The sequence below is a fragment of the Chamaea fasciata genome, unplaced genomic scaffold (genome assembly GCF_029207755.1).
Source record: "Chamaea fasciata isolate MVZ Bird 193981 ecotype frontalis unplaced genomic scaffold, bChaFas1.0.hap1 SCAF_13, whole genome shotgun sequence".
NCBI lineage: Eukaryota > Metazoa > Chordata > Aves > Passeriformes > Sylviidae > Chamaea > Chamaea fasciata.
In genome coordinates, this window is record NW_027094098.1 from 10004303 (window position 1) to 10017651 (window position 13349).

At 52.3% G+C, this 13349-nt stretch overlaps 1 protein-coding gene across 3 annotated transcripts in view; it reads left to right on the plus strand.

The window, feature by feature from the left end:
* Window positions 1-13349, plus strand: part of PLXNA1 (plexin A1) — a 115531-nt gene that overhangs the window by 54384 nt on the left and 47798 nt on the right. For all 3 annotated transcript variants that reach the window (XM_066195574.1, XM_066195572.1, XM_066195573.1), the window contains exons 8-9: window positions 491-590; window positions 9811-9925. In XM_066195574.1, the coding sequence (XP_066051671.1) occupies window positions 491-590; window positions 9811-9925 (215 nt within the window). The remainder of the gene's footprint in view (window positions 1-490; window positions 591-9810; window positions 9926-13349) is intronic.

Here is a 13349-nt window from a genome sequence, read left to right on the forward strand (position 1 = left end):
CCTCCAAGCCGTGGACACAGCTGCTTGGACACAGCCAATGGCAGTGGGCTTGGAACTAGATAATCCTTAGGGTCCCTTCCAGTCCAAACCACTTTGTGATTTTACTTTCTTCTGGGCACCTTGGCCCTGTTTTCATCTGTGTACCATTCCTGGGCAGATGTGGCCATGTGGTCTAGGACATTCTCCTGACCCCAAAACTATTAAACCCTCCTTCGGTATGCCCAGTATAACCCAAGGCCTCAGTCTCCATGCCAGCAGACTGTTTAGCTGTAGGGGCTCAAAGCTGTACTTGGGCTCTTCTGGCCTCTTAGGTGTCTGAATGGGGGTGGATGAACACTCTCTTTTTATTGCCACACATGGAGGATTTTATTAATTAACTGGACTAAATGGTGATGCCCAGCTTCCTCCAGCCCATCATAAGCCTTGGACTGAATGCTGGGCCATGCACTGTGTCCTTTCTGATGTCTTTTTTTGCCTGGGTCTCTTGCAGGTGATAAGCGAGTGGTGAAGCTCTACCTGAAATCCAAGGAGACGGGGAAGAAATTTGCCTCTGTGGATTTTGTTTTCTACAACTGCAGCGTCCATCAGTCGTAAGTGGCCTGGACTGTGTGGGAGGGCTCCATGAACAGATTGGTGGGATGGTGTGAGACTGGGAGAGAGAGTTCTCAGTTTTGTGGGTGCTGATGTTGCAAGAGGAAAGGGCAGAGAGCAGTTGAGTACAGTGGTGTTTACAGTGAGAAACCTCCTCCTTTTGCCCATGTAAACTGGGGTGGTGGCCAGAGCACCCACAGTTGGTTTGGGTATGTGGGAACATGTAGCGTCAGGACAGAACCTCACGTAAAAACAGGGCTTTGGGTTTGGCAAAACTTTGGAAGAAAAAGGGAGTTTACTGCACTGCAGAATGTAGAAATAAATCCATGTGACCGAAAACGCCAAGTGTCTTGTTATTCCTGGAAACAGTTAATAGGAGTGGCTTGGCGATGCAGAAGGAGAAGCCTGTACTTTCCTGCCGTGGTACCTGCTTCCCAGGCTTGCTGGAGAGGGAGCTGGAAAGTTACAGCAACATGGGATGGAACATGCCACATGTCCTGAGGCGTGTACCCAAGAATTTCCTAACTGGAAGTAATTGTGAATTTGCTTTCTTGTCAGGCTGCTGAGAAATCTACTCCTGTAAGGGTTTTTAGACAGCTTGAGATATGCATTTGATAAAATAGAGATGGTGTGGATTATTGATGTGCTGTCTAAGCAAGGTGCCTAAAGTCTCAAACTGCTGTATTTCTCTGGGGAATGGTTTTTTCCCCCCTAGACCCCTAATGCCTGTAACCATATGGTTTGACCTTTCCTTCCTTTCTTGGCCTAATTGGCTGAGTGCCACCTATCCTCCCTAAGTGAGGGACTAGATAAGACCCCTGTACTTCCTTGTTCTCTCTCTTGCCCCCTGGAACCCTTCGAGAATAAACGCCTTGGAATAATCCTGGGGTAAGAGCCTCTTTTAGAACCTTTTGTCCTGTCCCTCTGAGATATCCCTCCAAAGCCTCTCGAGAGCTAGTCCCAGGGGAGGGCTGTGGGGGGATATTTACATTAAACCACAAGTCCTGATGAGGAGCTGCAGACAGTGTTCTTGAGCAGTGGGGGATGACTGTGCTGTAGCATCATCAGAGCTGATTCTGGGGTATGTTTGGGCAAAGAATTTGGAACCTGAGAATGCAAGAGATTTCATTACTCTGCCAGAAAACCTCCCATGGATGGCGGCGCTCTGGCTGATCAGTAATTATAGACAAGCAAATGCCAAGTGATTTCTTTTGGATGTCTTTTTGCTAAGTGTTGAGCCTGGGTTGGGGGCTCTGCTGGCGTTTACTCCTCCAAAGCCTGTTCAGAGTTTCCACTTTGATCAGGGAAGAGCAGGTGGGATACAGGTGCCTTGGCTGGGAACCCACCCGCAGTGAGCTCCAGGAGGGATGTGTCAGGGGACAGCCCCTGCAAAGTTGCTGCATCACAGGGATTCCTTCCCTCCTGCTCTTTGCACAGGGAACAGGGCTCCTCCTGGGAGCACTGTGCCAGTGAGGGAGGAGAGACTTTGCAAACTTGACTTTCTCCCTCACCTTGACTCTGAGATGAGCTTTGTCTCCCTTCACGTCCTGTGGTTTCAATAGCGTTAGCTCAGCTTTGGCTTGGGCTGGCTGCATGTCAGTATTTTGCAAATCAAAAAGCAGATATGACTTTTATTATTCTAAATGAAAGAAAGATGACTTTTAAGTACAAATGGCATCAGATTTGGTCCAATCAAATGTGGTCCGGTGGGAAGCGATGGTGAGGGAATTGGCATTTTATTTTATGTGCCTGACACAGGAGGGGAAAAAACCCCTACCTCTCCTGAAACAAACCTACAACAAAGAACCTGACTGATTTATTACTGCGTTGATGTTTAATTTTGGATGCATTATTTAAAAAGGCTAATTATGGATGCATTAATATTTATGGGCTCCAGTTGAAGCTGATAGAAAAGTCCATGTTCTAAGCTGGTGAACATTATTATTTTTTTTATGTCAAGAGTTTTAGGGTTTGGAGGTAGTTTTAACTATGTGACCTGCAGTTGAATTGTAGCCAAAGAGCATGACAATACCTCCTGGGATGATGCAATACTTTTAAATACCATTTGCAGACAGGCGTCTTTAATGGATCTCTCTGGAGTTAATAGCCTTTCAGATCCAGGTTTCATATTTTGTGGAGGAAAATCTATACATCAGCCTGATAAATTCTGTATTAGGAACAATATACTTTTCCACAAGGCTAATGTTTTTCCTGTGGAAATCTCTGATCGCTGTGTATTGTTTTCTTTTTGTACTTGGATGGCTTTGCTTAGGTTGGAAGGCAGAGTTCTGCATCTCAAATCATTTCTCAGCTGAGGACAAAGTGTTTGAGTGAGATTTTTCAGATGGTTGTGGAGAGATGACAGGCTAGTGAGGCAGCTCTTTGCTGATGTCAGCTGGGGTAGCTCCAAGGGAAGCCAATGCAGCTCCACCATGTGCACCAGGGAGAGTCTGACTCTTCTTATTTTCAGCAGACATCTGGAAAGGCGTCAGCAAATTGCGGGCTGTGGGGCTGGTCCTGCTGCTGCATGAGCATCCTGGCTCTCTTATTTCCCACCACCTTGGCAGGTCTTCTTCCCATGCATTTTCAAGGGCTGCTGGAACCTGCCTGGTCGAAGGAGGGGTTGCAGAAGGGAAGATGCATCTGATCACTTCTACAGAAGAGGGGGTTGTATGTTTGGCTGTGATTTTCTGAGCAGAGCAGGTGCCTTCCACATAGAGCTCCAAAGCTGTCCCATCTGTGAATGCAGGGCTTTATGCCTGTGTAATGGAACTGTCCCCATCACAGACCAGTGTTGATAGCTCCTGGGGTACTTTGTGCAGGGTCCCTGGGAGCCCTGGTCTGGAATTTGCATTCTCTCTGGGGCTTGATTCCTTTCCAGGAGTCACCTGGGAAGCTTCTGGAGGTCCCAGATTTAGGTACTCAGGGCTCCCAAGGGGCTCAGACTTGTCTTTTGGGCATCCTGCTCCTAAAGGCTTGGGCATTAGGCAGGGTTGCTTCTGGCTGAGCTGTGGGATATGCATTGAACAGAGGAGTGGAAAGAGTTTGATGCAGAGAAATGGGGCCCTTGCAGAGGGGGATGTGGCTGGCTGAGGGTCGCTGCCAGCCCACAGCAGAGGAGCAGGGTTGCCCGCAGGCTTGTCTGCAGCTCCTGGGGACAGGCTCTAGTTCCTGCAGTGGAGAATGAGATGAAAAGCCCCATGGCAGGGACTGGGTGGATTCCCTTGGGGGTTTCCTATGGGACACTGATCAAGTGCAGGCATTTAAAAGGCCTCTTGGCACCTTTGATCGTGTAATGAATCAGCCCGAGCCCAGCGCGTGCATGGGCAGATGTTGAGGTCGTCTTTGTCAGAGTTAAACGTCTTCTTCAAAGCATTTGTGGGGAAATGAGTCCCCTTTTAAGATAAAGATGTAACACCAGGCTCCCTGCCTGCCTCTGGCAGAGCTTGCTGGTGAGGTAGGGAAGTAGGGAATCCTCACAGAAAGCTAGCGAGCAATTCTAGGAAATAGTAAGATGTATTTATTTCTTCCCACTGTTTCCATGTTTCTTGCTGGATTTTTCCTCTGGAAACTCTGTTTCATAAATCCTGTTGTGGTTTGGCTTTTTGGAGTGTGTGGCTGTGGGAATGGAGCTGGCAAGTGGAGTGGGATGGGGAAGAAGATGAGAGCCTTTGATGATTCCTTCAATTCTATGGGCAGTTGTTGCAGAGCTGCTGGGTTTTCAACTACCAGCATGCTCAGCACGTCACCAGCATGTCCTGCCACTGCAAGGTGGAAGCAAAATCCAGGTGGTGGCACAGGGAAAGGGGGAAAATCATATCAGCAAGTCTGATTCCAAGAGGGAATCCGAGCATCCTGGAAACGTGTCTCCAGTCCAGGTGGTGGTCATGATGCTACCAGCCTTGTGGTTGTGCCTCAGTGTAGTGACAGCTGTGACACCCATGTCCCATCAGCTGCAGGGTGAATTTCTCTAAAGCTAGAGCAAAGGCAGACATGCCAAATGGCTCTAACTCCTCCAGGCTGGAGGCTTGTGACTCTGCTGTGTCTCTATCCCACAGGTCAGGCTTTTCCTGTAAGCCTCCATTAAGTAAATGGGATTTTAATGCATGTCCCAAGTGCTGGGAGCAGCGGGGTTGTGCCGGTAAGGCAGGGCTGGGCTGTTTTGGTGGCCGAGGCACCTGTTGGCACCCATGGGACGATGCCAGCCCTTGAGCCACTGGGCTCCTCTCTGCAGCCTTTCTTTCTGTCTGCACATGGCATGCTTCTCTGTTGGCCCACTGCTGCTCATTTCCAGATGCTTACAGATGCTTTCTTTTCAAAGGCATAGACAGATGGCTACAAGCAGTTGGGTGAGTGTATCTGAGTTTTCATGGCTGAGCTGTGTGGTGGTAACAGATCCCTGTGTGTTCCTGGGTTGGGGCAGGTGGAAAATCCTGTAGGATGGCCCCAGAGACAGCTCAGGATAACCTGGTTTACATGATGTATGTTGTGAATGAGGAGGGCTGGTCCAGCCTGGTCTTATGCTTTAGTAAGGGGAGGCAGCTGAGTGTCTTTCAAGAGAATTATCTTAAAACACAGGGCATGATTCTGCATCCTTCAGTGTGATGGTGGATGCTCTGGACCACCCTGTGAGTAAGGACCTTGGCAAAACCCAGCAAGGGTGGAAAAGAATTGGGTTGGTGTGAAAGGAAGGGCAGAAATGGATTGAGATGGGCAGGGATGGAGGGAGGCGAGAGGTGACTCCCACCCTACACCTTTCCTGGGCACCAGTGAGGAAGATGCCTGTAGGTCTGTGTAGGGGCTGGAGGGACACTGACCGTCTGCTTCCACTGCTCTTCAGGATTTCCCCTTCTCCCTAGAGCAGAGATGGATATAAGCCCAAAGCACTGCAGTTCAGCCCCTCAGCCCTGACAGCTGCTGCTCCAGATGCAGGCTGTGCTGGAGCTGAGTATTCACTAAGGATGCATCCTCCTGCCAAGAGGAGATCTGAGGAACAGTCGGGGGGCTCGCAGGCGGCTGTGCTGTGCCTGCACAGATGCTGTTTTCATCAACACTGTGTTTATAATTTCCCTTCTTAATGGACCTCCCCTGCTCTGCTCTTGGTGCCATTCAACTTCCCCCTGTTCCTCCTCCCTGCCCTTCACTCCATGTCCTTCCTTCCTTCACGGACGTGCTGAGCCATAGAAATAGCCTCCATGTCTGTGTGTGTGTGCAGCGCTCACACCTCCTTGTCCTGCTTGTGTTTGCTGCTCAGGCTTATCTCACTCCTGTGGATGCTGTTTTTGTTTTCTGCCCCCGCTGTTCAGTGTGATGAAGAGCTTTGGGCCCCTTTGGGCATGTGGCATGCCTAGGGCTGGCAATGCAGGAAGGAGAGTGAGTGAGGAGTCTGAATCCAGCACTGCTGGCTCTCCACACTTCCCATCAGCTTCAGCTTTGCTTTGGGTCATGTGTGGAGACAGCTGGAACCTCTCCATGGTCACTGGAGGTGCCTGTACTCTCAGGGAGGAGTCAGTCCCTGAAGCTACCTCTGGGTCTGGGCTCATCCTGCAGTGATGCTTCTGACTCTGTACCCACCCTGGAGAGGTGTCTTTGCTGTCCTGCCCTGTCTGCACCTGTGCTTCTCTGCAGCCCTGTCAGGTGTTTCCCCAGCATGGCATTACCAAGTTTGGGATCATTTATGGAAGTGGAGGGGAGCAGTGCTGGGAGTTTTTGGCTCAGCTGTGGGGTGAGATGTGGGCAAGCGTGGGGGCTGTGGGGAGGCTCTGGCTTTGACCATGGGGCGCTCAAAGTTGGGCAGAGCTGCTTTGTTGCCTGCAAGGGTGCCTGTCCTGGCTGGGGAAGATTTCAGGCCAGCAGTGAACCTGGATGTGTTTTGGGATGGGGCACTTGGCACAGAGAGACCCTGAAATGCTGCTCTGAGGCTGGTGCCCCGCCTCTCTCACGAGGTCATCAGGACAGAAGGAGGGCACTGCCAGTGGGTCTGGCCCCCTTTCCCTGTCTCACTGGGGCTTCATCTCCACCAGCACCTGGCAGGGCTGGGGAGGAGGCAGATGGGGTACAAGCTGTGGGTCCATATCAGTGCTGCACCCCCACCATCGGTTTTCTGCCTCGCTGGGCATCTTGCTCTCCTGGCACGCTTTGGGGAGGCGGAACACTTCAACACATGAAGGAGAGCCTCCCTCTAATTACCAGGAGTGATGAAAGCCTCTTAGGCAAGAAGTGATGAGGGAAGAGTGCCTGACCGTGGGAAGGAGAGAGACGGCACAGATGGCATCATGCTGCCGAGCAACCTGCTCCTGTGCCAGGAACAGACAGCAGTGGCACACGGACACACCGGGATATGGACACACTGGGGCACAGCCCCAGTCACATTGCCCAGCCTGACCAGCAGTCCAGGATCCCTGCCTCATCTCCTGTCCTGGGCTTTGGGCAGCCTTGCAGGGCGCTGTGGTGGTCAAACAGCCGTGCTGAGGCCAGCAGGACTGAGGCAGGCTGTAAACAGTGCTTCACCATGCTACTGGCACCTGAGTGCTGACTCACCACTTTGACCTGGACGGGCTCAAAATGTAGCAGAAATGCTGCAGAGCAAGGTGTGTGTGGTGAGTGCTCTCACAGCGGCATTTGATGTCCGCATGGCAGAAGGAGAAGCATGGCAGAAGGGAGAGTGTGGAAAGCATCGCTGAGGATGGGGCTTTAGGAGTGGCTCAGTTAAGTTAGAAGCAACTGAGAGGGCTAAAGTAGGAAGGAGGAACCATGCACCTCAGTGTGTATGTGGAGGATAACCTGAGATCCTTTGGCAAGTGGAGACTGGGAGACCAGCTGGGACCCGCGGTAATTAAACGGTAAAGGTGACCCTCAGGTGAGGAGGATCTTGAAACAGCCAAGTCTTGGCTTTGACCCTGAAGAACTGCAAACTGGAGCTGCAGCTGTTGGGGCTGGGGTGCCCGGGGCGGGGCTGCATCAGGAACTTCACCCAGCTGCTTTGAGATGCCTTGTGAGGTGGTGGAAATGGGACTGGGGAGTCTTTTTGCAGACCCTGGAGGACCTGGTGACTGGAAAATCTCTTCTTTGGGGGATGGTGGAGGCAATTCATGGGAGGTTGTGCTGCAGCTTGGTAGTTGGGCCCCAGCATGTGGCTTGTGGCTGCTTGTGCTTCTCTCTTACGTGACCTCTCTGGGGCTGCGCTACTCTCATGAGAATTAATCTGTATGTTCCCTGTCCCACCCCTCCATATCCTGGATTTATCTGTTCACTGGTCCTGCCTGAGCCCTTAGCAGGAGGGCAGGAGCCGTCTTTTGCCTTTGTTTGTGTTCCCTGTTCCCCCCACCCTCTGCACCTCCCTCCATCAAAGCAACCAGAGATAGGAGGCTGTGGCTCTGCTTTTAAGTTGAATCTCTGCAGCTGAAATAAAATTGCATATATTTGCATAAGGAGCATCTCAATTAGCATATTTGTGGGTAAAGCTAAAAGGGCTGTTCATTTGGAAGTGAAAATGTGAGCGAAACATGGAAATGACTTCCAGCCCCCTTTGCAAGCAGCTTAATTAAATATTTCCTTAGTGAGTGCGCATGGATTTGGGAAGCTCTTGCTGTATATGTAATGGTGTGTGAAACCCCAGGGCGTGCCGGGAGACCTGTCCTGCAAAGCCTTGGGTGTGTCTTTGCACCCTGGGCTGCCCTCACCCTGTGGCTCCCTCAGGTCCCCACACCTCCAAAGTGACAATTCTGCTGGAGGGTGAGGGATTTGGCATGCCAGGCTCTGCCACCAAGGATCTCTTCTCCAGGAAGATTGTCTTTCTGCTGCCTCACAGGGTGATGCTGTGTTTTCCTGTCGTTTCCCAGGGGTTGAGGCAGAGAGGTGGCTGTGATTAGGAGGAGGATTGGGCTGGGCAGGGCTGCCTGCCTCCTGCCAGAACTGTGTTCAGGGAAAGAGCCTGTCTTTGTTTAAATATAATTGCTTTGGGCCTGATCCTTTTGATGCTTGGATCAGTGAGGAGCAGGTATGAGCCTTCTGGGGAGAAAAGTAGTGCTGCTGCTTTTTTTTTTGTCTTTTTTTTTTTTCATTTTTTTTAAGCCAGGCTGATTATTTTTACTGCCTTTTAGCTTATGCCTCAGCAGCTCTCCCATCTCCTCCTCGGGAGAACAGCTTGGGCTGCCCAGACATGTCTGGTGCAGACCTGCCCCGTGAAGGCTCGTGTACTAAATGTGGGACCTGTCTGCTATGCTCCCCCAGACAGCATGGCAGGGAGGGCTCAGCCTGTTCCCTCCTCACAGGGGTGAAACCTCCAAAAGCCTCCCTCCAGCTGTGGGATCCCCTGTGCCTCCAAACAGGGATGCCTGGGAGAGGGTTAGGAGGGAAGCTAACCGGGTTGTCGAGGGGCCACTCCTCTGAATGTCTGTGGGACTCTGTGTGTCCCCTCCTGCTTTGGGGAGTGTCATCAGGTCCTTGAGGCCACTTTCATTGCTAAGAGGAATGGAAAGCAGAGCATGGGGTTCCTGGCATCCCTGGGTCCTGAGCACACCCCCAGAAAAGATGGGGAGAGGGGAGCAGGAGTGATCCCTGGCACAAAGAGCCCTGAGAGGAGGCTGGGGAGGGAGGCGGAAGCGTCTGGGGCTGAGGAGGGCTGGAAGCCACAGACACAACGCACGCGCGGCTGTGGAGGGCTGGGGCTGAGGGGGCTGAGGGAGGGGGTCACACACAACCTATTGTGAGCAGCTGAAAGGCGCTACAGTCCTGAAATGTTAATCTGACCCAACCTTTCGCCAGTTATAATTTTCCTCTCAATGAGCATGCATTAATCTGGCCCTCTCTCCCCTGTAGCCCTGTGGTGCAGAGCCCTTGTTCTGCTGCCTCTTGCTAAAATCGCCTTTCAATGAACCCAAATAAAGCTCCTAAAGTCTGGAGTTCAGCCCCTGCTGGGGGGGGCTGGCCAGGGTCAGCCTGCCAGGAGGAGGAGGAAACGTGGCCTCTTCAGCTGGGACACAAATCCTGCAGTGCCTGAAAGACCTTATCCCCCTGCCCTGCCTGGGCAAAGCCTGAGGGTTCAGGTTGTGCAGGCATCTCCCAGTGCATGGCCCGTGCCCCATGGATAAGGGATCCTTTCCACCCCAAGGTAGAGGATCACCTATGGATGCTGTACTGCTGAAGCATCCCAAGAAATGTCCCTGTGGACTCTGCCTTGATGCTGTCCTAACACTGCCCACTCTTCTGCCTCTGCAGCTGCCTGTCCTGTGTGAACGGCTCCTTCCCCTGCCACTGGTGCAAGTACCGCCACATCTGCACCCACAATGCTGCTGACTGCTCTTTCCTGGAGGGACGTGTCAAGCTCTCTGAGGTAAGACAGTGTGAGATTGCTCCCCTTGCCTGTTCTGGTCCTGTCACGGTCCCCTGCTCTCTGGGGAAGGGCTCTGAAGAGGGCAAACTCCTTCAGAAATGAGTCCCACTGCCTCTCCTGGGGGACTGGAACTGGCTGAGGAGCAGTGAGGGAGGAAAGGGAGATGCTGGTGGAACTATGTGCTGGTTGGGAGAGGCTGCGGAGAGGCAGCTTGGGAAGTCGGCTGAAGCCCGGAGCACTTTAGGCTGAATGAAAGGAAAAACAAAGGCAGAGACGGTAAAGCATTTTCCTTTGATGTTTGTGAAGGGAGCAAGCTTGAACTGTCATTGCAGAGCAACTTGTTTTTGGAGAGGGGAAGGTTGAAATCTGTAAAACAAACTGTTTTTGCTGCACCTCACGCCTTCTTCATCTCAGCTGCTTTGCGAAGGAGCATGTGCTTTCGTGGGGGTTCATCCTGTGCAGCATTCGTGCCACCCACTGGGGAAACCTGCCATGGGCAGGGTGTTTGCAGGATGTCCTGTTGTCCCCAGCCTGTGGTGGCATTGCTGGCTGCTTGGCTTGGGTATGGAGGTTTGGCAGGCCACTGAGTAAATGCTGATTTGGATCCTGAAGGGAGAGTTATGGGAAGGAAACTCTGTCCCTGTTCTGGAAGGGGGCTCCAGTTGAACTTACCTGGGTTTCTCATTGACTGTACATGGCCCCAGTGGGAAGGGTCCTGCTGCCTCCAAGGGAATTTACTAACCTGAGGAAGTTGGAAAAAGCTGTCTTCTCATAGCTTGTGCTGTGAAGAAATCCAGTGAGCAATCTGCCTATCTCAGGTATCCCAGAAGCCTGCTCCTGAGGTCATGCTTCCTGCCAGCCTTGGCATTGCTTCTGCAAATGCAACACGTGGTGTCCAGACCACTGGAACCCAGCAGTTCTTGTCTGCCCATTCCCCTCACTGCGGTCCTGGGATCTGCCCCCTCCCTGCCAGGTGAACCCCAAAGCATCTGGATGTACCCCACAGTGGTGGTGCCCTTGGGATGTGTGCAGCTCTCCCACAGACTGGCTGCTCAGGAACTTGTGTCACTCCCCAGTGTGAACAGAGTGTTGTTCCCCAGCAGCCGTTTGGTCACATGGGAAATGGACCAGTGCCTGATTTGAGGTTTGGATCACTTGGCTCAGCCTGTTTGCACATTGGTGTGGCCTCAGCAGTTCCCAGCAGGGATGGTGAGGCACCCTCAGACCAGCTGCGGCTGTGGGTTCTCTGACCAGGCTGGGATGTGACATCCTGTCCCCATCCCTGGCCATCCTGGTCCCCAGCAGGATGGTGTGGTAGGTGGTGTGGTGGGTGGGGGGGGCTCAGTGCCAGTCCCATGGCACCACTGGACAAGTTAATGGTAGACAGCCAGCCCCATCCTCTCTGCAGGAAGGTTATTTTAAGCAGGATTTGGTCTGTCTGTGTTGGCTGGAGTGTGGTGGGCACTGGTCAGGAAATGCAGGGACAGAGGGTAACTGTCTCTGCTTCTTCCCCTGGGTAATTCACCACAATTTCCTGGGTGGGAAAGTGGTTGTTTTGTAGGAAAACAGAGTGACCCATGGCATCTGTTCTGGGCATGCCAGGAATGTCTGTCTGGATTTCTGGGGGTGGCAGGGTTGGAATGGGGCATGGGTAGGAGCCACCACTCACATAAATGTGCCTGGAAACAGTGACAGTAGTCGGGATGTCCCTGTCCACTGGCGGTGGTGGCTTTAAAGCCTGGGGTCTGGAGATTGCCCTCCTCTGTGGCTTTGCTGGGGGGGTGCAGGGCTGGGGAAGAGGTGACAAAGCAGCACAGGTGATGAAGCGTGTTCATTTTTTTCCACTTGTGGTGTGCTGTGGTGGCCAAAGGGTGGTCAGTGATGGACATTGAAGCATCCCATCCCAGAAGGCTGCTCTTTTGAGACAGCCCCTGCTGATGCAGCACTGCTGTGGAGGGTGAAAGGCTCCCAGACTATGGGAAACAAGTGTGTTGGTTCAGATTAGGTAGGTTCAGCTAGCGTTTGTTCTTCAGTCCCCTCAGTGGGAATGGCTGAGGACTTTGTGAAGGAATCTCAGAGCTGGAATCAGGCCCAGTCCCAGACTGCCTTCATCCTGTCTCTGCTGGTGCACAGCCTTGCAGCTGGAGCTGGGAGCTGCCAGAGAAATCCAAATGGCAGCATTTGCAGTGTGATTCTGAAGCTCTTACCTCTCCGGGCAAACCTGAACACCCATGTCACATTCTCATACAGCTAGAAAAATGGTTTTCATGGAGAAAATCTGAGTTGTGTGATGTCTGGGAATTTGTGTGAGCTGGGGCCTTGCTTTTCTGCTTATCCCATGCCTTCATAGCTGCCTGCTCCTGGGGCCTGGGGCTCTGCTGGGAGGGGCTATTTTTGGCAGGACAGAGAGCTCTGTGGGCTATGCAGAGTGTTCCCAGGGGATGGAAGTGCTGGGCAATGCCAGAGCAAGTTGTGTCAGCGGTTGGACTTGCTCATAGGGGAAATGAGTTGTCCTTGTACCCCCACCCCTCCGGGCACCCTGGGCGCCCACCAGCACCAGGTGCTTCCTGTTTGGGCTCAGGCTGACATTTTTGCTGGATGAGACACTTCTGCTGGCAGATGTGGAGCGTGTGACATCATGGGGGGATTCAGCTCAAACTGCGAATCGGCAGAACGAGCCCACCTGCCTGTGTGGGGAGGGACACGTGCCTGTGCTCCCTGGGCACCAGCCTGCAAACAGCCATGGTGAGCCCAGCCTGGGGGCAAGGACTTACCCACCATCCCAGCTGGGCTGTGGCAATAATTACTGAAAAAAGAGGAGATGGAAGTGTTGGAGAGTGAGCCAGGAGTTAATACTTGCCAAGCATGTGTGTGACCTGTGGGAAAGGCTTGTGCCACCCATGGAGTCCCCTTGCAATATGGAGGAGATCAAGTGGGTGGGGGCTACTTCCTCTGACAGGAATTCCAAGCTGGGAACTGGTGGGGAACAGCCACCATGCAGTCATGGGGACACTCCATGGAAATGACAATGGGCATGAGATATCTCCCCACTGTGAGTTGAGCTGATTCTGGAAGTGGGGGAAAACTGAAGCCCCACTTTGCAGAGTGGTAACCGTGATACGGAGCAGGGAGGTAGCAGAGCAGTGCCCAGCATCCCCAGACTGAGCCAGCCCTGTTGCTATCTCCAGTTTGGGGCTAGCACTACTGTTCCTCTCAGCTTTTGTTTAGTATGTTTTGGAGATAAATAGTTTCCTCCCTTGAAAACTGTGCTTTTGGGGAATACAGACTTGTGAAGAATAGAAAACCCAAAGAGTAAAAGTAGTTGGGTTTTTCTCTCAAGATTTGCTAAATGAAACAATTTCTTTTTCTTTTCTCTGCATTGTTTGAAAGTTGATTGATCATACCAGCTGAGATAAAGCCTGGC